The sequence below is a fragment of the Apodemus sylvaticus genome, chromosome 7 (genome assembly GCF_947179515.1).
Source record: "Apodemus sylvaticus chromosome 7, mApoSyl1.1, whole genome shotgun sequence".
NCBI lineage: Eukaryota > Metazoa > Chordata > Mammalia > Rodentia > Muridae > Apodemus > Apodemus sylvaticus.
Genome location: NC_067478.1, coordinates 32,615,323 through 32,638,076, shown reverse-complemented (window position 1 = coordinate 32,638,076; position 22,754 = coordinate 32,615,323). Strand labels below are relative to the sequence as shown.

Here is a 22,754-nt window from a genome sequence, read left to right as displayed (position 1 = left end):
TTTGACGGGCCTCTCTCTTGTTTATAATTTAAGATTCGGGAGCGCGAGGGCACTCCACTCTCTTTCCTAGTGTCTTGGTGTCTCTCGTAGCCTCAGTTTTCCAGACTTTCTTCCTGCTTGCCCACTCACACCCAAACACAGGTGGACGGAGCGCTTAAACTTTTCCCGGCTCCTGAGGTTTGTCCGATTGGGTTTTGTTTGTTTGTTTTCTGTTTTTAATGGCAGTTTGGAAACGTTGTTGCCGATCTCTCTGTCTCTCTCTCTCTCTCCCCCCTTCTTTTTTTTTTCCTTTTCCCCCCCTCCGGGCGGGTCGGTTGTGTGGCTTGCTCCCACCCCCAACCCGCTCACGCTGCTCTCCCATTCCCATCGCAGCCCCTTTCATTCAGGTAAAACTGTAAATTTCCCAACGCGCCATTGTTCCTCGGATCTCCCAAAGCTCCCTAGAGATCCCGGAATACTTTTTTGGTATTTAAATCCCCGGTAGATAGGACCAATGTAAATTTTGTGACATTCAAACCTTTTCCAGTTCACAAATCAGTCACCCTTGTCACAGTTATTGAAATTCCGCAACTTGCCACAACAAGACGGTGGAAAAAGCGGGCGCGGTCTTTGTTGCCGACCAGGCTTTTGATCGCCAGAGAAAATTTACTTACCTTCAGATGAGTGAGCAGAAAAAGAAATAACACTCCCTTTGATTTAGTTAGGAAAATGCAGACATTTGGATTCCGTGCAAACATACAACACTCGCTTGTTTTCGCGATGCGGCCCTCGATTAACCTGTCTTTGCCCAGCGCAAAGTCTATTCAACAACTGCGCGTAGTTGCTTTTTGTCCCATCCACAAAGAGCCATTGACTATATATTAAAATGATTGTTGAAAGGTAGAGGGGTATGGCACGTAAAAGCAGGGGGAAAATCCCTGTAACTCAATCAATTAGGCCGGGGGACATTTATACATTTCAAAAACTGCACACGGATGTGGAGCCGGGGGCGATGGAGGTTGCGCGTCTACTTAGCTGAGTTTTAAGCCCATCAGCTTGGCCCAGGATTTAGCCTTAGCGTCTGCATATTCATTAGGTCTAATTATTTTCTAGTAAGGAAAACACAAAAAGCCAAGAGTCGGAATCCTTCAATTTGCCCTTTGTTTCTAACTTCATTTAGCTTCTTTGCAGCTGAATCGAGGCTCTGAACTCTTTGCCAGACAAAGGGACCTTCAACTCATCCTTTCACATGATGTCCGGTTAGAATACTTAACAGTTCTTCAAGCAAAAGGAAAAGAAAATCTCTCTCTCTCTCTCACTATCTCTATCTCTCTCTCTCTCTCTCTCTCTCTGTCTCTCTGCCAGCTAGCTTTCTAGGGCTAGAGGAAGGATGATCACCACTGACTTCTCCTAGCCTCCTTTCTATAATCTGGTTTGGGTAGAGTGTCCTTCACACACACACACATACACACACACACACACACACACACACACACACACACACACACACCTTCTGGCCCTGAAGTCAGATTGTGGATGGTTAAGATATCCCTGTATCTGAAGAGACTGCGTTGAGCATCTATGCTTGTAGGGCTAGGAAATAGAAATTCTAGAGAAAAGTAAAATATTCTGCCCCCCCCCCAGCAACAAGTCTGTGTCCAGGAGTCCAGGACTTCTTGCTTAATCTGAGGGGACTCCTGTGACAGGAGTGACAGGAGAAAAGCGGAAGCAGCTGGTGTTAGGGGCTTCTTTTAACCTATTATGTATTTTCTCGAGGAAAAAGATATACCAGGCCATTTAGTTCTTTCTGCTCCTACAAGGGGAAGTTGGATCCTGGAATTATGAAAATCGTATATTCTAGGAGATATTTCCTCTAGAGGCTGCACTGCTCTTTCACTAGGGAGAACAAATATTGAACCCACCTTGACTGCTTTAAAAAAAAAAAAATAGGGAGGGGACCTGAGGGAAGGGTGGCTGTTGGGAGAGGGAGGGAAAATAATTCTTCAGAAAAGAAAGTCAGGCTTCTCTCCTCCAGTCTGTGGAAAACCCACCGGGGACGTTGACTGAGGGTATTTTTAGGAAACCCATCCAAATATACAAGGTAAGAGTAAATATGCGAGGGGGGAAAAGTTGTGGGTTGTAGAAGTTATCAAGTGGGATTTGCGGCGCTCTCTGCAGGAAACGCGAGCGGCTCCAGTTCAAAGCCACATGCACCAACGTGACATATAAGCCATTAAAATATCATCCTGACGGCTCATTTCTGCTTCATCATACATTCCCTAACTGCTTCCCCGAAAGCTGGAGAAGGAGAAATGAAGGATGAGCGCCTCGGTGGAACCACAAAAGAGGCGTAGAGGGGTTTCTGGTGCCCCCTCTTCTACCCCAAAGTGATGTGCAGAAATGAGGTGATCCAGGCAACAGGTGGAGCAGGGTAAGTGCTTGAAACCAGGGGGGTCAGTTGGGGAAGGCCTGTACCCCCAGCGGCCTTGTAGCAAATGTACTTATGGGGGTCATAGGTACCCTAAACCCGCTGGGAGAATAGGCCCAGTCAGACGTTTTTCTCTATCTCTACCTACACACACACACACACACATACACACACACACACATCGCGGGTACAGGCCCCACCCCACTAATTCGAAAGGGGTGGGGAGGGGCAGCGTTGAAGATGAGTCCTTTCTTTCCTCTGGGAGGAGTGGGTGCAGGAAAGACAGATGGGGCTCCTACAGGCAATGGCACCAAAACCAGCTTGTTGCCCGCTTGTCTTCGTTCCTCTTTTTTTTTTTTTTTTTTTTTTTGTAAATTGCCTGGGTGTGCCCATCGTGGGCACAAGAAGAGCAAAACTGACCAAGTTTTGCCCTTCTTGCTCATGGTGGAAACAGAGAGGGTGCTCGCGCAGGGGGTCTTTGCAGGCAGCCTTTCTGTTTTTCCCTACCGCAAGGATAACCGGGAGGGTTTCGGTTTAACCTCACCAGGGTCAAAGACTCAAGTTAGTGCTGCCAGAGGCTGACTGCTCAGTAGAACTTCTCCGGATCCTCACTGAGGACTGAGGATGCGCTCTGGGTCTGCCTCCGGCCGGCTGCCTGCCTGACCCCGGCCGGCTGCCTGCCTGCCTGCCCTTATCCTGGTCCTGCTTCAGGACTCTTAACTAGGATCTGCTGTTTGCGCCATGGGTTTGGCCATGGGTTCGCGACTTGGCTTTCTTTCCCCTGGATGTGAATCTGGCTTGCAGGTTAGATCCCAGGAGCAGGCCGAAATTAGACCCAGGGGTGTATACTGAATTACTGGCGACAGAAAAGAGGATTTGAGTAGATTTGAGTCTAAACGCATTACCTGCCTAGTTCAAAGTCTTAAAGTTTGGAGTTGACGAAGGAGATAGAGAAGACTGAGAAAGGGAGAGAGGGCATGGGAGGACTGTTTTGAGACCCGGGTGTTCACTAGAGTCTGCAGAAACAGCGGTTGGGTGGCAAGGCTTGGAAGAGGCCTCTCTAACCTCTGCTTCTGGGGTGCCTCTTTGCCCTTCCTGTGTTTGGGGGCAGAGATTTAAAGTAAGGCTTACCTCCCAGGCCAAGTTGTCTGCAGGTGACCCCACTAGTTTAGGCTTGACTCTGAGCACCCAAAGGTTGCCAGCCTTCCAGCCTAGAGTTAGGGGAAATCCTATCTCTAACCCCTCTCGAAGACAGGAATAAGAAAAGAGATGTGATCAATCCAGGCGCTCAGCTCAGTTTCCGGGTGCTTCAGGGCTGGTGAAAGGCGGCCAGGGAGTTGCAAGTGCTGCGCTGGCTATGCAAGACCAGCAGCCGGCTTGCATCCTTAGCTTGGTAGCTCTGAGCCTGCCAGGGCCAAACCGACAAGCATTCACGCCTGCTAGTTAATCAGTGTGGAACTAAAGTCACCAGCTCTAGTTGACCTCTGACCTTAGACAGGCCTCTGTGGACTAAGTGTGCTTCACAACTGGCAGACTGGGATTCCTCAAATAAAAAGAGTGTCTTTTGCAGTACTGACCATCCCATCAACTGGTGACTATCAATCACGGAGACTCCCTGGCACCCCTGTCCTGTCCTCTCACGGTACAGGATAAAAGCTACTTCCAATACATCCTGAGGGTGCCCCCTTACTAAGCTGGTAGCCACTCGGTATGAAAAGACACCTCAGGAGCAAGAGTTTGGGGGAACTCAAAGAGCTTTTCAGATCTATTATCTTAGTGACCTCAGATTCAGGGGTCCGGCCTAGGGACAGTTCCCAAATTCACTCCTCATTCTGTTCTTTCAGCAAGACTATGTGATTTCAAATCTGAACCAAAGAGATGGTTGCCCTGTTTCCTTGCACCGGCTGCATCTACTACAGAACTAGCTAAGGTCCCTTTTGTCTGCCTTGATTCAACCTTTGAAACATTTCCTTGCATGCCCAGGGAAGCATTTGTAGTGCACAAAGGCCATGCACATAGGGCATGGGGTACCAGCAATCCAGACCTCCTAGAAGTTGGGCTGTGCCAGCATTGTTGGTAGGCAGAAGTTTCTAGGGAAACTTACCCCCTTTTCCTTAGAAGCAAACAAGTAAATTCTATTATTGCCAACCAACCAGGGACTGTGGTGCCAGACATCCTGCCATGAGTACATTCAGAGCAAGGACACCCAGCTTGCTGCCCTTCTGGAAGAATACAAAGTTGGGCCTCCTTTCTTTCTTGATCTGTGCTAGAAGGAGCTTGTTACCTTTCTGGAAGGATTTTGTTATTTTTGTATTGTTAGAAAGAATTGAAAACAATTTCCTCTGGGAAAGAGGTGAGTATATTCAGGCCTGTGACAGGAAAAGAAAAAGAAAGGACGAAACCCTGAGGATAGTTTGGGTCTGAGTTAGGGGTGCGGGGAACATAAGAAATTAGAGACCCTGTATGAGAGTGCAGCCCTACTTGGATTTAGCCCGTGGGTCAACAAGTTAAATAGCCACTTGTTCTGTGGGTAGAGTGTCAAGACAGGCAGACGTCCCATTGACTGAGGTCTTGCTGTGTTTGTCCAGCCTAAGACCTTTTTCAAGGACTGTTTGTCCTTCCTCACCAAATTTAGGGTCAACGCTAGGTGGATTGCTGTTTGGCTGCTCCACTGCCTCCACAGCCTTGCCTGACAAATGCAGAGGGCCTTAAAATGTTTTCAAGGATTTATGGTTGCCGAAGGCTTGGTAGCTCCAGCCATTGACAAGAAATCTTAAGAGGGAGGCACTGTTGCTAAACTTTTCAACTGCAAAAAAAAAAAAAAAAAAAAAAGAGACAACTTGACACCAAATAACAACAACAACAAAAATGGTACATTTTTAACCTGGTGGATTTAATATTAGCTTTGAAAAATGAGCCAGTAACAGCTCTCAAGTGGGTCTGGAGCAGGAAGAGAATGGAACATGTGAGATTAAAGGGTTATTCACCACTACTGACAGAGCAGAATTTGAAAATCTGAAAATTTCTTCCTTCCAACAATATAACTATGCATGATTGCACATCCCCAGAGAATAGGGGGCCCTCCCCACAACGCCTCATCAAATGTAAATAGCCAACTTGAAGAAATAATGGAGTGTTCTGAAACAAAATTTCAAATTCTAGAAGCCACAGATTTTTGAACACTGAATGAGTCTACCTAAAAGGCAGAAGAACGAGTGATAAAAATTATAGTTGGTAAATTAGAAATCGTCAATATTTTTATTGTCAGTGCAATCTTTGTTCTTACGTTCCCAAACCTGAAAAGGATCAAAGAAAAGCCAAAAGATTGTTTTTTTCAGACTAACATCTTCCTTTCATACACTCAGGCCACAGATTCTTGCCACTGAACATGTATGGTATTGTTTTACTCAGGCCTTTTCTTCTCAAGCAGGCTCAAGCTCAGAAAATGAAATACAAGACGTCCCTGGTGATGAGGAGGCGATTACGGCTGTACAGAAACACTCTGAAAGAATCAAGTGAGTAATTTAAAAAAAAAAATCTTATTATAAATAGAGATTTGCTGAGGATCAGACACTTTTTTCTTTGTGTATGTATGTGTTTGTGTGTGTGTGTGTGTATTTATGCATGAAACATATATGATTGTTTCTCTCTTGCTTACCCTAGGATGTGAGTTTGGGCACATCTCTAAGTTTAAAAGAAACTTAGAATAACACCTTGGTGGTTGATGTATTTGCACACAAATCAATGACACAACATCCCACCAGCAGCCCGAGGATTCAATGCCTACTCATCTGGATGTTCTAGAATTAGTATTTGAGTACTGGATCATTGAAACAACCACCCTTGACCTTCTGCAATTCCACTGTCACATTATTCTATGACATATTCATCTTGAATTCATTTCCACACAATTTGATTGGGATGAGGTCTGACATGTATTGGCTCCCATGAAAGAAACGTACTTTGATCTTGGTGATGGGGTTTACATGATATACATCATCTTTACCAGGGGCACCAGCCTTCTGCAATGTGGCAGTGACCATGTTCCCACAATGCGGTGTCTGAACCAAGAGTGACTGACAGCCACTCTGTCAGAAATACCTTCATTGTGAAGAATTTAATTTCATATTCCATTTAGAATAAGCATATGGTTTAAGGTTGGCTTCTCCCCCTTCTAGGCACCTGTTTTGTTTCTCACTTCAACTATAAAGTTCATATTTTAAAAATCAAAAAACCAAAAACCTGTCTCTTATTGGTATGCAAGGCAAAGCTTCTTAACAAAAGTTAAGTAAGTTAGGAAATGTATCTCTTCTGCTGTTTGGGATGACTTTATGGCAAAACTCAAAGAAGACATGTGATTATTATATAAATTCAATTGTTTTGATCTCTTAATGCTACCCTGGCAGTTCTTTTATAAATTTCTTCCAATCTTTTGTGAAAAGACATTTTACAGAAAAGCATTGCTTGGAAATTAAATTGCATCTAAGTATATTTTTTCCATACTATCAGTTCCATTAATGATGATTAAAGCTAAAATTTCCATAACTAGGAGAAATTTCTTCTTCTAAAAAAAATCCTGACAGACCTCATCTCCTTTGCATAATTTGGGATTGGACATAGGGCAGGCTTCTGGGGCTTCAATGATTTCTTTTCCTAAGACCTGAGATACCTCCCACTGCAGGAATCCTAAAATCAGCGAATAGTCTCTTCAGAGTTACACACCTTATTTTGCGTGGCACCATGGTCAGAAATGTAAAAGTGGAACTGAAGAAGTGGCTGCAGACCTAGAAGCAGACCCTTGAGATGGCACAGGCTGCTTGGCCTGGTTCTGAGCCGTGGCCATGCAGCTGAATAGGCAATCGTGATTTAGCATTGTCTCAGAAAATCAAAATGGAAAAATAGCCCAGCTACTGATGCCTTATCTTTGTCCTTCCCCCTTTCCAAGAAGAGTGGTCAGACAACTCAGCTACTGATGCAAGAAGCTCTGATAGAAGATAAAGCCACCAGTTGTCCAATTCCTAGAATATAAACTAGAAACCATTAGTTTATGCCATTGGTGGTAGTAGTCCCTATTGTGAGCAAAAATGCTTAAATCATGATTCTAAGCATTAATTTTCAGAGACTCTAGAGATAGAAAGATGTTATAGGACTACTGATAGAATCTGTTCCACATAGCCCTCAGGAAAGCTTTAGTCCCCCACCTTCCCTTTGCATTTGCCAAAAACACCTCTTGGCTACAGACTACTCCTTTTCTTTGCAAACCAAGAAGGAAGCTCCCGAGAGCTAACTGGGCTCCAGTGAAGATGAGCACACTCCGTCAATGGACAGTTTCTGAAACTGGCGATCTCTGTATCCAGTGACGTGAAAAAAAATCTCTGGAGATTCTAAAATATACTTCTAGGACATTGATGCTCTAGTCCTTGTCATTTCTGATCAGCCCGAGACTCTATTTGGGGTTTATTTAGAAATTTACCTTGAAGGTCCTTACATAATGGCTGAAAGTTTTATGTCAGTAAATATAAACGGATACAAGAAATGTTTTTTTTTCCCTCTATCTCTGTCTCTAGGGAAATGGACCTTAAAAGAATGTCTGGTCCCATTGTTATGCTTAGCCAACCGAGGTATGGACCATATGGCTCCAAAAACCTTGCAAGTATCAGGCAGCCTCTGTGACCTGCAGGTCAACTGACCCCTAGCTACTCAAGAAATGTCTACCCAGGATGGGTCCAGATGTTTTTAGTGCTTCAAGAGAAGACTGCATCTGGGAAGGAGCTCCATGGGGCCAGGCTACTGTCAGTGATTTTGGCTGAATCAGATGTGTTTGCCCTTTTGCTGCTGGCACAGAAAGTCATACACATGTTCATTTTCAAGGGCAAAGAGAGACTGTATACTAACAAGATGTGTGTATAAACCACCTCTCTCTCTCTCTCTCTCTCTCTCTCTCTCTCTCTCTCTCTCTCTCTCTCTCCTCTCCTCTCTCTCCTCTCCCTCTCTCTCTCCTTCTCCCTCTCCCTCTCTCCCTCTCTCCCTCTCTCCCTCTCTCTCTCCTTCTCCCTCTCCCTCTCTCCCTCTCTCTCTCTCCTTCTCCCTCTCTCTCTCTCTCCTTCTCCCTCTCCCCCTTTCTCCCTCTCCCTCTCCCTCTCCCTCTCTCATTTAACCTTTGGGTACAAAGGTCAGTGCTTACAATTCAGGAGGTCTGTAAACTTGGATTTTTTTTTTTTTAAATCCTTCTCTCTACAACCTGCTAATGGAAAGTTAGCATTTTGTCTCCTGTGAACATGAGAAACAAACATTTTCGGCATGCTCACCAGGCTTCCAAATGGTTCTGAAAATAGCTGAAAATGCTTAAAAAAAAAAAAAAAAAAAAAAAAACCTGTTCAGTCTGTATTGTTATTCAAAGCTTTTAATGAGGATTGGGTCACAGGATATGTATTAAGAATCCATGTTGGTTCAAATCAAATAATTAACCAGAACTAAAATGGATCCTGAATTTGACATATCCTGAACAATTAATTGTATACCATCTAGGTTTAGATGAGAGGAGAGAAATTTTAGTTCCTGGGCTGTGTTATGGCACAAGTGCACCTGCATTCAGGTTTACTACCACAGTTTGGAGGTTTGGATGATAGAACATCTGAGCAAGAAGGGACACACTTTTGTTTTCTGTTATCAACTTGTCTGTTGTGTTTCAAGCCCTTTGAAGGCTCAGCTCAGACTCACCTGAATACATACTTTATTTTTCTCAGAGGTCAGACGTAAAATTCACTGAAATTTGATAACTGTTTAGAGATAAGAGTGGGGAAGGAAAAGCCAAGGAACCAAATAGGAGTACCTCCCATTAAGGGGCTAACTATAGAAAGTAAATGAAGCTTTCAGAGGGAAAGATAAAGCCTCAGAGTCTAGATTTTAAAATGTCAGGAAAGGTCTTGGTTTAGGACACGGAAGTCAAATGTCTCTCCCTCTCTTTTTTGTGTGTTTGTGTGTGTGTGTGTGTGTGTGTGTGTGTGCCTGTGCATGTGTGTGCATTCACAGAATCTGTTTGTAATTGCCTAAGTCTTTCCTAATGCAGAGCAGAGAGATACAGACTATTCAAAGCTAGAGAAATTATTGTGGAAGTTAATCCCTTGCTAAATCCCTTGCCCCAAGCAGGGATGAATGATGAATGTACCAAGCTTTAGAAAATAAGTCAATTATTAAAAATTGTAAAGCCTTGTTTAAGAGGCAGGAGTGTAGCTCCCTCTGAGGAGCCCTCTCTCCCCTTCTCAGCACTATACTCACTCACGTGTGCTGGTGAGCATCTATGAACCCAGCTCCCAAAGAGTGGGGGTAGGAAAAACAGAAATTCAAAACCATTCAAGTTCTCGGTCATCCTGGGCTACACGAGACCTTGTCTCAAAAACAAAATGAAAGAAAACAAATGAAGCAAAAACAAACAAACAGATAAACCTTTATTTACCAATCATGGAATCCTCAGTTCCATCTAAGTTAGTGTTCCATGTAACTTGTTCAAATTTCTCTCTTCTCTTAAAGGGTTTTGGTTTTTGTTTTTATTGTTGTTGTTGTTGATGATGATGATGATGATGATGTTTCTTTTCAATCTTCAGAACTCTCTTTAAGAACCCAAAGGTTTCTGGGCCTTGGTGACATGTTCTATGCCAAATAGAGGATCTAAGAACATCCTTTGGCATTTTTTGAGCACAAGGACAGAGTCAGGGCCCTGAGCTCAGGAAGCAGTTGGGCCTTGGGCAGATAAGGGGCAGTCAGTCATTCCTGAGCCAGAATTGAAATCTCCAATTGGTCTTCCTCAGTCAGCTATAATGGTAGCTCCAGACTGAAGCATGGCGGCAGCCAACTCTGTAGCTCCTAAATGGAGCAAGGGCTAAGGTCAACCTTCTGCAATCAGTGCCCACAGACTGGAAGGGATCACATCGCCATTCTGGAACCTTCTCAATCTGGTGCCAATGCACTGAGTTCAGGATTCTCCAGACTGGTCCCCTGGCCCCATGGACTAGAAGGCAAGGACCTGTTCCTTCTATTTGAGTATTAGTGTGGCTTGAGCCATTTATTTATGCATTATTTATTTATTTATTTATTTAACCAGAATACCCTCTGGTAGGTAAATATGAGCTATGATGAACAGAGACCTTTCAGGGAGCGTGAAACAATACCTCTTCATGGCCTCTTCTGGTCCAGTCTCTCTAGTCAGGCTGGGGTTCTACTTAGAGGACTGCCAGTCAGTCACTCAGAGGAAGGAGAGACAAGGCTAATTGGAAGAAGGGAGAGAAGAGGAAGGTGGGTGAATAGAGGAACAGAAACAGGACCAAGGTGCAGCAGACATGCGGGGTAGGGTTAGGGGGAACGAGAGCAAAGAAGAAAAGAGAAAGAAGAAATTTTAGAGAAAGAAAAAATAAAATTGGATCCTAGGTTCTCTACCCTAGGAGTTTCTCTGTTCCAGGCAGTCTGCAGCCTATTCTTCTGCCTTGATTCAGACCCTGTCCTTTATGCTCAAAGACAAACTTTCCAAATACCTTGAGGCACCTAAGTACTAAACTGTGCTTAGGATTCTGATCAGCTCCTCCCAGGGTCGTCACGTCTGTAAGCGTAGCCTAACCCTACTCAGTCCCTTCCAGGGAGGTGGTAGCTAGGCTCACATTGTGGAAGGAGGAGGGTGGTAGGGAGTTACGGGAAAGAAAAGAATCCATGCCTGGGTCAGAGCGCATGAGCAATAGAAGCGTGAAATGCTATTGGGATTGGGGGAGGGAGAGAAAGAGAGGGAGAGGAAAGGAGGAAGAGGGACAGGGAGAGGGGGAGAGGGAAGGAAGGAGAGAGAGAAAGAAAGAGACACGCAGAGAGACAGAGAGACAGAGAGACAGAGAGAGATCTCGTCATCACTGACGTCGGTCCAGACCACCGGCCAATAGGCAACACAGGCAATTGTTCTCACGGTGGCCCGGGGCCGCGGCCCTGAATCTATTCATTTCCTTAAGCGTTCTGCTGCCGCCTCTGTAGTGCCTGGGGTTTCACACGGACATTAAAGACAGAGAAAACAGAAGGGGGGATGGGGCAAACCCCCAAACTTAAAAAACAAACAAACAATCTCCATCACTTTGCATAAGTTCTCTCTCTCTCTCTCTCTCTCTCTCTCTCTCTCTCTCTCTCTCTCTCTCTCTCTCTCTCCTCCCTTTATCATCTTTTTTTTTTCGGTTGTCCTTTCTTTGCACTGCCACACTGCAGTAGCATTGGTGGCTGCCAGACCGAGGTGCAGCAGGCGGTCCTTTCCAGGCCCAGTGGGGCACTGAAATTAATATATACGCGTCTAGGACGTTTTCAAATCACGGCCACTTCCAACTTCGCCACCTCCGAAATGACCCTCCTATCATTTCCATCTTTGGCCCGGGAGCACCCCTTGGTGTTGGTGGACAAAGTAATCTTGAGATACGGGTCTTACACCTCTGCAGCAGAGGCCATGCCCCCAGGCACCCACAGACTCAGCCCTGCTGCCTTTCCCACCTACCCCATTATCGCTACCCCTTTCCAGCGCATGGCACGGCAGGGGACTCGGCAGAACTGCAGCCCAGCCGGACGAAGGCGGAGGCTTTATGACTTTGCTTGGTCTGCCAGGTTCACTGCTGGCACCGACCGGCTCAAGATCCCAGCACTGACAGGCAGAAACCTAAATGCGGCTGGGCAGAGTTTGTCCCCGGGGTCCGGGAAAAGTGCGAAGTCCACGCCACCGCTTCTCATGCACGTTATTTGTCTCGACAACAGGTAGCAGCTGTGGACACCATGGGCCCCAGTTCGCCGCTGCTTCGAACCCCTCGGTGTTTCCGGGCCTTCCTGAGCAGCCTCCTCAGGCCTCCCACAGCCGTCCTTTGAACGGACTCCTGCGTCTGGGAATCCCTGGAGACATGTATGCGAGGTCGGAACCTTTTGTATCAGGGCCTATGGCCCGCAGCGACACTCTGGCGACAGCCACAGCCCTGCAAGGTTATGGCGGCATGAACCTGACCGTGAACCTCACCGCACCCCATGGCCCTGGAGCCTTTTTCCGCTATATGCGCCAGCCCATCAAACAAGAGCTCATCTGCAAGTGGCTGGGGGATGACAGCCCGATGTCCCCGCGCCCCTGCTCCAAAACTTTCAGCACCATGCACGAGCTGGTCACGCACGTCACCGTGGAGCACGTCGGTGGCCCAGAGCAGGCTAACCACATTTGCTTCTGGGAGGAGTGTCCGCGACAGGGCAAGCCCTTCAAAGCCAAATACAAACTTGTAAATCACATCCGCGTGCACACGGGCGAGAAGCCCTTCCCTTGTCCTTTCCCAGGGTGTGGGAAGGTATTTGCTAGATCAGAAAATCTCAAAATACACAAACGAACACATACAGGTCAGTACTCAGTGCTGTCTGTCTCGTGCGACCCATGGGACACAGACCCTTGGGTCTGAATTTTCTTGAGATCCAACTGAGGGGAGGAGGGAGGTAGTTTGGTATTCTTTCCATCAGCCAGATTTATAAACCGGCAATTAACGGTTTCTGCTCCTAGACTCACCGTTTTCGGAGGCTTTCTGGGCAGAGTGGCTCCCGAGTTCCGGAGTCCCTGTTGGTTTAACTGGCGCTCCTAGGTCAGAGCTTTGATTTTATTCAGGATCTGGAGATTGAACCCTAGGCTATATTCCCAGTCCCTGGAGTTTGGTTTTAAGATGGATTTTATATTTTATTAAGCATGGCTTTCCCCAAAGTGTTAAAGGAAATGGGAAAAATCGTCTCCCATTTACAGATAACTATTGGAAACTCTTCTTCCTTTTAGCCCCACCATCACCTGGACTGAGGCATCATCTGACCCTTAATACTTTCTTTGGGATTTATGAGCCTTGGGGCCTTACTTTTGACTTGTTTTTGTATTGCTAGCTCCACGGAGGGACATTTTTTGGTAGCCCTCATTCTTATTTTAGTAGAGACCCAACGGGACCCACTGCCTTAAATGTCATTTACCGAGCTGTTAAGTGAAATAGGGACACGTGTCAACCACATCTGTTAGCTCTAGTTAACAGAAAGAAAGGAGCTCAGCGAAGGAGCCTGGAAGCTGAACTCTTCTGGCCAGAAGCATCTAATTAATACAATTGCAAGAAGAAAGTTTTCACACTTTCGGAACAGCCTGTGAAGTTACATTAATTAGTTTAGCAGCCACCGTTTGACTCTCCTTACTCTCCCCACAGCCCCCCTCCCTTGAAGTTTAAGAAGTCACCGTCTTCTCCCCTCCCCCATCTTGGAGGCGGGAAAAGGGAAGAATGATGCAGGGACCAGAATTCCATCTTGGTACTCTAGTTCTACAGGCAGTATCTTTCTCTCCTTTCTACAGTTCTTGTTAGAACAGCAACCTTTTTCAGAGTCCGAGTTCCTGATAGTTGCGGTACCTGGTAAGAAGCTTGCTAAATCTTGACACAAACTGCCTTCGCCGTGAGGTTTAGTGGCAGAACACTGGCGCAGGCTCAGGCAAGACCAAAGTCCAGTTTGGATCTTGGTCTTTATTCCCCTAGCATGCCAGCAAACATCTTGTACGTTTTTCTAAAGCTCGTTCTGAGACAACCCCCCTCCCCAACTGTCTCTCTCATCCATTTACTCCTCTCCCCCCCCTCCCGAGTTATATCCCCAGGGACAGAGGAATAAGTAAGACCATGATTCCAGCCCTCAGACTTGCTGCTCCAGAGGCTGGCTGCCAGCACCTGGAAAGTGGATGCGCAATCCGGGGCTGGAGAAAGAACTCATCTTTAATGACAGGGATTTTGAAACAAACAAACTTATACTGCTCTTTGCCGGCCCACTGTTTGAAGTCTGTGAAGCAGAAAATGGTTAAATTCTTAGCGTAATCGACCTACATCAGGGAAGCAAAAGTGTGCCTGGCTGCCTCTCAGCTTTGCTTGGACTCAAGGCAGAATTCTGCGCGTTCTTTTCGGTCTCTGTCCTAATTCATTACAGCTTGGGTTAAAAAGAAAGAAAGGAAGGAAGGAAAAGGAAAAAGAAACAAAACAAAACCATAGAGCCTCCCCTGTTCCGGTGTCTCCCTCAAATCTCCTAAGTAATGGGAAGAAACAGAGGAGGCAAAGCAGCAACAAAATGTTTCTCAAATGGCAATAGAACTCTCTACAAATTATTCATGAAGACAGTTTTCGATTCAACAGGAAAATAATTGCCTTTTCAAATATTAATGGCGTTTCATTTCCTCGAGTCGCGGAAGCGGCGATCAGGAGCAGATTTCTTAGCTGAGATTCTCCCGATTGTGACTCCCAGGCCTGGCTCTGGAGGCAGCGGGTGAAGAAGGTTTCACTCTGTGGCTGTGACAGAGACCCGGGGAACAATGGTAGGGCGGCGAGGGGGACGCGGGCCAGGAGCGCGCGCCGGGCCAACCTCCCAAACTGGCGCGCCTCCCGGAACCCCCGGGCCGGGGCTCTCCCCACCTTTCCCCGCAGTCAGTCAGCCCTCGTGGGAGGTGGGGGGTGCAGGCCTGCTCCCTGGCCGCTCTGGGGCGGAGTCATGGCGAAAACCGATCCAGCCACAAGTGCCAGAAAATGGCGCTGGCCTAGAGGCCGGCTAGGCCGGCGAACTTGGCGCCCGCGCGGACCGAGGCCCTGCTCGCTCTGAAACCGGGGCCGAGGACCAGAGCCGGGGTCGGGGCCCCAAGCGGGGTCCGGAGGCTCGCGGCCTAGGCCGCCAGCCTGGCCTCAGGTCGTTCCGCGGGAGACAGGCCGGGCCTCGCGCCGCGGGGTCCACCCTCCCACCCAGGGCGCCTCTCAGGGACAGGGGGGAGGGGAAGGGTGAGGGGCGGCGGGGCGGCGCGGGTGGGAGGGTCGTGGACTCGGAGCCCAGGGCGCCTCCTGCAGCCGGGCGCCGCTAAGGCCGGCCTGCACCTGGCCTCCCACGGGCCTGCTCACTTGCCCGGTCCTGAAGCGTCTCGGGACTTGCTCTTTTCTTCCCCGTTTTTTCGTCGGCAGCGACGAAATCCTTGTCTACTTTACGCGATGAGAGACATTGGAGTGGGATATGTGGTAGCAGAATTCCCCCATCCCATCCCTGAGGGAATTCTATCTTCAAATTCTAACCTCAAACTCTACCCCCCCTCCCGCTACCCCACAAAAACCTTATTTTGTAGGCTGTGATTTTTTTTTTTATTTTCTGCGAGTTATTTTATGAAGAAAAAGAAGGGAGGGGAGAGAAAAGTTTGGGGTTTGCAAACGCTGGTGGCATCAAAGGAGAGAAATGTGGGGACAAATAGGGACACTGATCCGTTCATTATACATCTCCAATTTTTTCGTAAGACTGTGCCTTGTCCTGTGAAAATGGCAGCGGGTAACATCTTCCAGAGGACCCTAGAGTACCAGCTCTACTCCAGCAAGGGTGAGCACTATCAGTGGGAGTGTGGGAGAGACGGGTTCGCGTGATTTTTTTTTTTTTTTTTTTTTTTTTTTGCCTAAGCCAAAGGCAGGTTAAGTGCCAGTGAGGCGGCGGAATGGAGACTTTGTTAATTTTATCACGGAGTCTTGCCTGTAAACCGCGGAAGAAGCGATCCCAAAGCCAACAGTGGTGCACCTTGCTGTTCAGTCTTCTGCTAGAGTAGTTTTAGCACCCCGATCACCCCCAGGATCTTCAGTTGTTAAGACCACAGACACCTCTCCCTTTCCTTTTCTAAACAACCTCAGCTGAGCCAGAGATTTGGAGTTCTGGCTTCTGGGAGGGTGTGTGTCGAGGGTGGGGGGGGGGTCCTTTTCTTTCCCGCACAGCAGCAAATTCCCGCAGCAAGGAACTCCTGGAACGAGCCTTCGCCCAGCCAATATTCCGAGCTTTTGTGTGCGTTCTAGCCGTCTTGAAAGTCTACCTAGACCAGCCGCACCCCGGGTGGACTGGCCTGCCTGTACCAGGCACTTACCGGAAGCTTGCTTGCCACAGTCAGGGCCGCGATTTCAACAGACTTAAGATCCCTCCTGGCCTGAGCCTATTTTCATCTATCAGCCTTTGGGTAGTACTGGCCTGCGAGGTGGAACAGGCAGGCGGGGACTTGTCTGGGGAGGATCATAGACCTGGAATTGTCAGTTTGGACTGAGAGGGTCCCCTCTACACTCGACAAGGTTTCCGTGACACTGCTGGATCCGTATAATAAAATATTAAAATCGGCGAACACTATACTATCTCGAGGAATCTCGGATAGACTAGGCAAGATTTGAAGAATGTTGCAGTATATTTGCCTTCAATGGGTGAAATGGAAAGGAGAGGGGGGCTCTATTTTCTGGAAAATAGCCTTTGGGGTGAATCGTTGCTCAGAATGTTTCTCACACTGCGCACACGCAAATGCATCCGCGGTTCATCCTTTCAAATCCTTCCGTTGTTTGGCACTTGAACAAAACCTACTTTAGAAAACACATTGGACCAGGATGGAGTATGTGTCCGGCGGATTGCTGGGCAAGGCTCACTAGGACAGAGACAGATGGCTTGGGCAGTAACTTCAAATCCAGCAAATGTGAGCTTCTCAATGGCCTCGATTCCATTGGTAAAGGTGCTTCTGTCTCCACATAGATAAAAGTTGGGGGAAAACAACGTGCCTGGAGAAGGATTCTCAAGAATGGAAATGACTATGATGGAGTCATTGTCGCTCCTCCTCCGACGCCCCCACCCCCATCCCTAGGCCCAGGACGGGGAGGAGGAGGGGTGGCACTCTATAGGACTGGGCTTCATCTCCTCACGGGGTGGGGGAAGGGCGTCAGACCTAAAGCACTGGGGAAAAGTAATTTCTGAAAATCTTTTGTAGGTCTTTTGCTGAAAACAAAACAGCAACGGGGTGGGGGGAGGGCGGGTTACAATCCTGAGGTTGGGACGCAGCCCACATCCTACTAACATCTCTACGTTACCTCCCCCAGGCGAGAAACCTTTCAGATGTGAGTTCGAGGGCTGCGAGCGGCGTTTCGCCAACAGCAGCGACCGCAAGAAGCATTCGCACGTGCACACTAGCGACAAGCCTTATATGTGCAAGGTGCGCGGGTGTGACAAGTGCTACACGCACCCCAGCTCTCTGCGAAAGCACATGAAAGTTCATGGTCGATCGCCGCCACCCAGCTCTGGCTACGACTCGACTATCACGTCTGCTCTCGCGTCGCCCTCACTAGAAAGCGGCCGTGAGACCTCAGTGGCTTGCTCTGCGGCGGTGGTTGTGCGTGGCACAGACGTGAGCGAATGGTACGTGTGTTCGGGCGCCTGGATCAGTGGTGGCTGACTCTGCAGCGCCCCCACCCTAACCTATCACCGCCACCTCTGGGCCCAGCTGCAGCCACCGCCGCCTCCGGTATCAGGGCAGCTTCTCAGCGAGCTGCTCTGGTTTATGCCGATTTCCAGTCAAAGCCCAGCCACCGAGGCTTCAAAAAGTAGGCAAGGAACCAAGGGAGGGAGCTTAGAAGGGCAGACAAGCAGGTAGACTACCACTAAAAGTTATTGAATAGGCTGATACTAGATCATTATATGAAAACATAAATGCGGTCATTCTATAGTCACAGCCTGTACGCACTTTGCCCATGAAACCAATGTCCAAGATAAAGAGACAGATAAAACAACAACAACAACAACAACAACAAACTTATTAGAGTTTATTCACAGTTTTGGCAACTGCAGTTGTCAAAAGTAAAGCTATACATTTTCCCAGTGGGTGTGGAAGGGTGGAAAAGATTTACCTTGAGGCCTGGGCTAGGGCCGATCCAGACCCCACTCACAGAATTCTTTTCCTTTCCTCCCCCTTGCCCATCAATCCTGACCATGGAGTTCAGAGCCCAGGGGGCGTCAGACAGAATCCCACAGCCATTCTCCTGCAGACCATTTATCTTTTCCTTTCCCTCCCGTTCACCTCTCCAGCGCCTTAGCTGATCTTGAACAACAACAACAACAACAACCACAACAACAGCAAAATAAGCACACAACAACAACAAAGAAACACTAAAGCCCTGCATTTTCTAACTCCCTCTGTAAAGGAGATAAGTAAAGGAGCACTCTTCCCTTCTCTTGGGATGTTACATACCTCCAACCCCAATGCCTGTCAGAACACATAGCTAAGTCTGTTCTGTCAGACCTCAAACTCAATTGACATTTTATACTTGCAGTGGGAAGCGAGGAGGAAACAATAGGAAGCACAGACAAAGGAACTGCTAGAAGGCTTTCAAGAATTCTGAGTTGTGAAGCTTCCAGGATTCCTTTTCCCACCCCCATCTGTTTAGGCACTGCTTGCTATAGAAGAACCTCATAGGTGCTTGAGCAGGGGACACAGAGCTGGCTGATGTCATCATTGGATCAAGCTCTCCACAGTCCCGGATGTGAGAACAGCATCAGTGTTCTAATAGCTTTTGTCAGAAATAACACAATGTTAGCCATATTGAAAAAGTTTATGGGCATGTAATAAATAAAGTCCAATAACAAGTATTATACGAGCAAACACCCAGTGGGTCTATAGACTTGAAGGTATTTGATATGCTGGTTATGAAGTGGGGGGGGGGGGCAGATATTAGTAGAGATGAAGAGCAAAGCCTCTGTCTGTAGTTGTGAAGGGAGAGAGGTCCTGGGGCTTGGTCCTAGTCGGCCACCCTCTGTAGGGAAGGAGGAGCTGCTTCACAATCCTAACTGAGATGTAAAGAAACAAAAACACCAAAAGAAAGGAGAATAGTAGCAAAAAGGAGAAAAGAGTATTGTCAGACTTGTCCAGTTCTCCGAAAATCTGAAATAAATGTGTGGGGGAGGGGAAATGGTTTTGCCAGAAAGGAAGCCCCTAGGAACTCAATTTTACAGCCAGAGCCCGAGGCTGGGGAGTGTAACTCTGTGGCAGAGTCTTGTCTACTTCCCACGAAGCTTTGCTTTTCGATTATCCCCAGCACCAGCGACAAAAATAGACACATTGGATAGAATAGAAGCTGGACCAAGAACTCTTCCTATGAGAACCCAGCTGCATTGTCTTCTATTCCACCCTTCCCAGAATCCAATCGAAAAGTCTCACTCCTGTCCCACAGACCCCACAACTTCTATCCAATAAAGTAACCAACCATCTTGGCCAGAATGGGGCTGTTTTTCTTACCACTAATAAAACCCAGTATCTTTACAGTGTATCTCCAGTGAACATGTTATTGAGTTACAACCTGGCCCAGAGTCAGCCTAGTTTATGTGAACAGTTGAGAAGCAAAGAACTTGTCCTCATTGGTGAGCACTAACCTTGCTGCGATGGCACATAGAACCTTTGAGGGACTTGATAACTCTGCAGATATTTTAAAACTGTCCCTCCTCATCCTAGACTACCTTCTCTTCTGTTTCAAAATACCTAGTTTTGTCTTCCACCGCAGTCCAACATAACGAAATGAAATAAAAATGTTTGGCCGGTCACTAATCGCCTTTAATTTTTCATTTGCTTGTTACAGATGTTGCTTGCAAGGTAATCTTGCCCTGCGCAGCTGAGCGCCCCGCATCTTGCGCCTGCGACATCAAAGGGCTCTCTCACAAAGCAGTGTTTCTTCGCCACGGTGCATCTTCATGGTAAGTTAGGATTTCTATGGCAATGGGCAAGTCTCACTGAAATCCTGAAAGGCCGAGCCTGGAGCCCGTCCAGGCTTTTCATTAAGGACATAATATTTACGTCTAACAGGCCTTTTTTCTTGTGTATACAAGTATATATTTTTGTTTGACGCGGACTAAATCATTTTCATTTAATTTCCGGTAAACAAAACCCACGCGAATGGGCACTTGTTCCCGATCATAATAAAAATGGATAATAATGCGAGGGAAGAAAAGGGCCGCTTGAATCGCCGCTCAGCTCTCTTTGTTTCTGCTTTCTGCGGTGATCAGAGGGCGTATTTGGGTTTGATGGCGAGTTTCTAAAGGCGAGGAAATGGTTTGTAAGAGGGAAAAGAAAAGGAGAAAGGTCCAATCAAGCTCGGGTTGTTCAAAGAGTCGCGTTTTGGGGTTGAAAGTGTGAGTTTGACGGTGCATCAGCATGCCGCGTTAGGCTCGCCATGGAAATGCGCGCGGGGAGCGGCCGCTTCAAAGGCGGCACACTTCACTGCGGACACTCTATTAAGATACATTTGCGCTGACCTTTGCTTTCACGCCATTTAATACTGTCACTGTGCTCTCCAGTATATACTTCCTCCCAGGACCTGTCTTGCCAGTGTTTAGGGGTTCACCATGCACCCTGATGTAGCGGGCTTTGGCACCCGGGATTCTTTCAAGAAAGGGAGGAGGAGCCGGACTCCGAACATCTTGACAGCGCCCATGGGCTCCTGAGTCATAGTAAATGACTAGGGCATCCCGAGAAGCTTACCAAAGGAGCATCCCCAGCTCAGTTGTGTGCAACAGAGTCAAATGGGGATTTAAGACGAAGGTGGCCTACTTGGGGGAAGTATGGGAACTGTTAACTGCACCTCAGGGACAGTTAGTTTCCCTGTGTTCCCCAGAGGTGCCATACTGCTTCCTAACCCTAGAAGTCTCTCAGCCCCTTAAGCTTTTCCTCTGATGTGCCACTGTGTGGTATCCTTAGGTCTGGGCTGGCTTTGGGTACAAACTGAAAAGCCCAAGGCCAAGGGGATAGGGAAGATGGCAGCAAAGTTAGAAGTCCATGTTCCCTTAATTGTCTTGTTGTTTATTTTATCCAAGTACCCTAGTGAATAGGGGAAAAATAAACACGGTGGAAAAAAATCAAACAGTAGAGTCTTCTTTAGTGCCCGTCCTTGTGGTTGAATAAAAAGGATGGACTGCCTTCTATTGAGCTCAGAAATCTTTGAAGTGGGAGTTATTATCTGAGACATTCCTGCTTGTCGTCCTAACAACGCTGGTGAAATGGAAAAGGTTCTTTGTCAGCGATTTGTTCTCCTCTCTGTCAAACTCACTTTGCCCCATTGGCTCCAAACCATTGCTAAAGAGATAAAATCAAATTTCTTTAAAAAGAAAAAGAAGAAGAGAAGAAAAGAAAAGAAAAGAAAGACCTCTACACTCCACCAGTAGAGAACTTTAGGAATAAGATTTGCTGAGGGGGGATCCCCTCCCCCCAAAAAACCCAAAAACAAAAAACAAAAAACAAAAACAAAAAACAAAACCATTGTGTAGTTTGTCCCGGTGATGTGTGTAGAAGTTCGAAGGCCCTTTGCACCAAAACTGGTGCATTAGGTAATGCAAGAAGGGTAGCGGTAGAGGCTAAGTGTCCCAAGTCCATGCTCTGGGTGCTCCAGAGCATGAAAGAGCAGAAAGACAGTGCTTTCTGTCCTGGCCTGCATTCCCTCCACCTAGATTTTCTAACTGGATGAATTTTGCTGGAGATCACTCCAGCAACAAATAGTCCTGCTTGGGATACTTGGAACTTAAGCCTGGATACAGGTAATGTTAAAGTTTCCCCCCTTTCCAAGAAACTTCTGGTATAAATAGATCCATCGTGTTTCTAAACCACAAGCAGCGATCAGTACACTGTTTCTGTCATTAATCTAAAGGAAGGTAGCATAGGGAGAGAAACATTTTAATATTCCCCACCCCCTTTTTTTCTTAATCATCTTGGCTTCAGAAGGTTTGGCTTACAAGATAGTGAAAAAAAAAGCATGCATATGTCTCCTCCTTCTCTATGTGCAGTTCTTCATTTTATAGTGTTCCTAGAAAGGAAACTTTGCCCCTGGTCAGGTTTTCTAGACCTCCTAGTGTAGTTTTAAAGGTGATTAAAATAGACAAGGATGTGCCCATCACCCTACCCCCTGTGCTTACGAAATGATTTGTGAACAACTATCCCCAAGTTGTAATTCATGTACTCGGTTAGAGTTGCTGCAAACTGTCTCTTATACTGAAGTTGTTTGTTTACCTGACTCTCCATATGTCTGTATTGCTAATTTATGGGGGAAATGTAATGATTGCAATGAAAGTGAATTATACAGTCAGGCAAATCTCTTATAGTCATAGCTGACATACACACAAGTTTGAGTCAACCGTTATATTATTGGTACCTTGTATAGCTGCACTGTGATTTTAAAATCTTTCCCCTTAACAGCAGTTAAATTATGAACTAATTTAAAGGGGAAAAGTTGTTGTGTGTATTTGTCAGTGGTTGTTGAATAAAGTTCAAATCTGAGCTATAATCTCCTTGGAAACATGTACATGTAAGTTAAATAAAATAAGTTTTTCTCTCTCCAAAAGACTTTGTGGATGTGTGTAGCTTCTTTTTGCTGTGTTATTTGGAAATAAAGGATTCAATGTTTTCTGTCCTCCTTGGAATCTCAGTGTCAATTTTTTTACTCCATAACCTTAGAGAAGATTTGGGGCTCTCTTGCAGCCTGTAGCTCTTCCTCTTCCTTACCCTTCT

At 46.8% G+C, this 22,754-nt stretch overlaps 1 protein-coding gene across 1 annotated transcript in view; it reads left to right on the top strand.

Annotated features, from left to right (window-relative positions):
• Window positions 1-4,624: 4,624 nt before the first annotated feature.
• The window catches only part of Zic4 (Zic family member 4), a 34,273-nt gene continuing 16,143 nt past the window's right edge, over window positions 4,625-22,754 (top strand). The window contains exons 1-6 of the mRNA XM_052189323.1: window positions 4,625-4,757; window positions 5,836-5,922; window positions 12,176-12,793; window positions 17,314-17,629; window positions 19,530-19,624; window positions 19,840-19,954. Of these exons, the coding sequence (XP_052045283.1) occupies window positions 5,853-5,922; window positions 12,176-12,793; window positions 17,314-17,629; window positions 19,530-19,624; window positions 19,840-19,954 (1,214 nt within the window). The 5' untranslated portion in view covers window positions 4,625-4,757; window positions 5,836-5,852. The remainder of the gene's footprint in view (window positions 4,758-5,835; window positions 5,923-12,175; window positions 12,794-17,313; window positions 17,630-19,529; window positions 19,625-19,839; window positions 19,955-22,754) is intronic.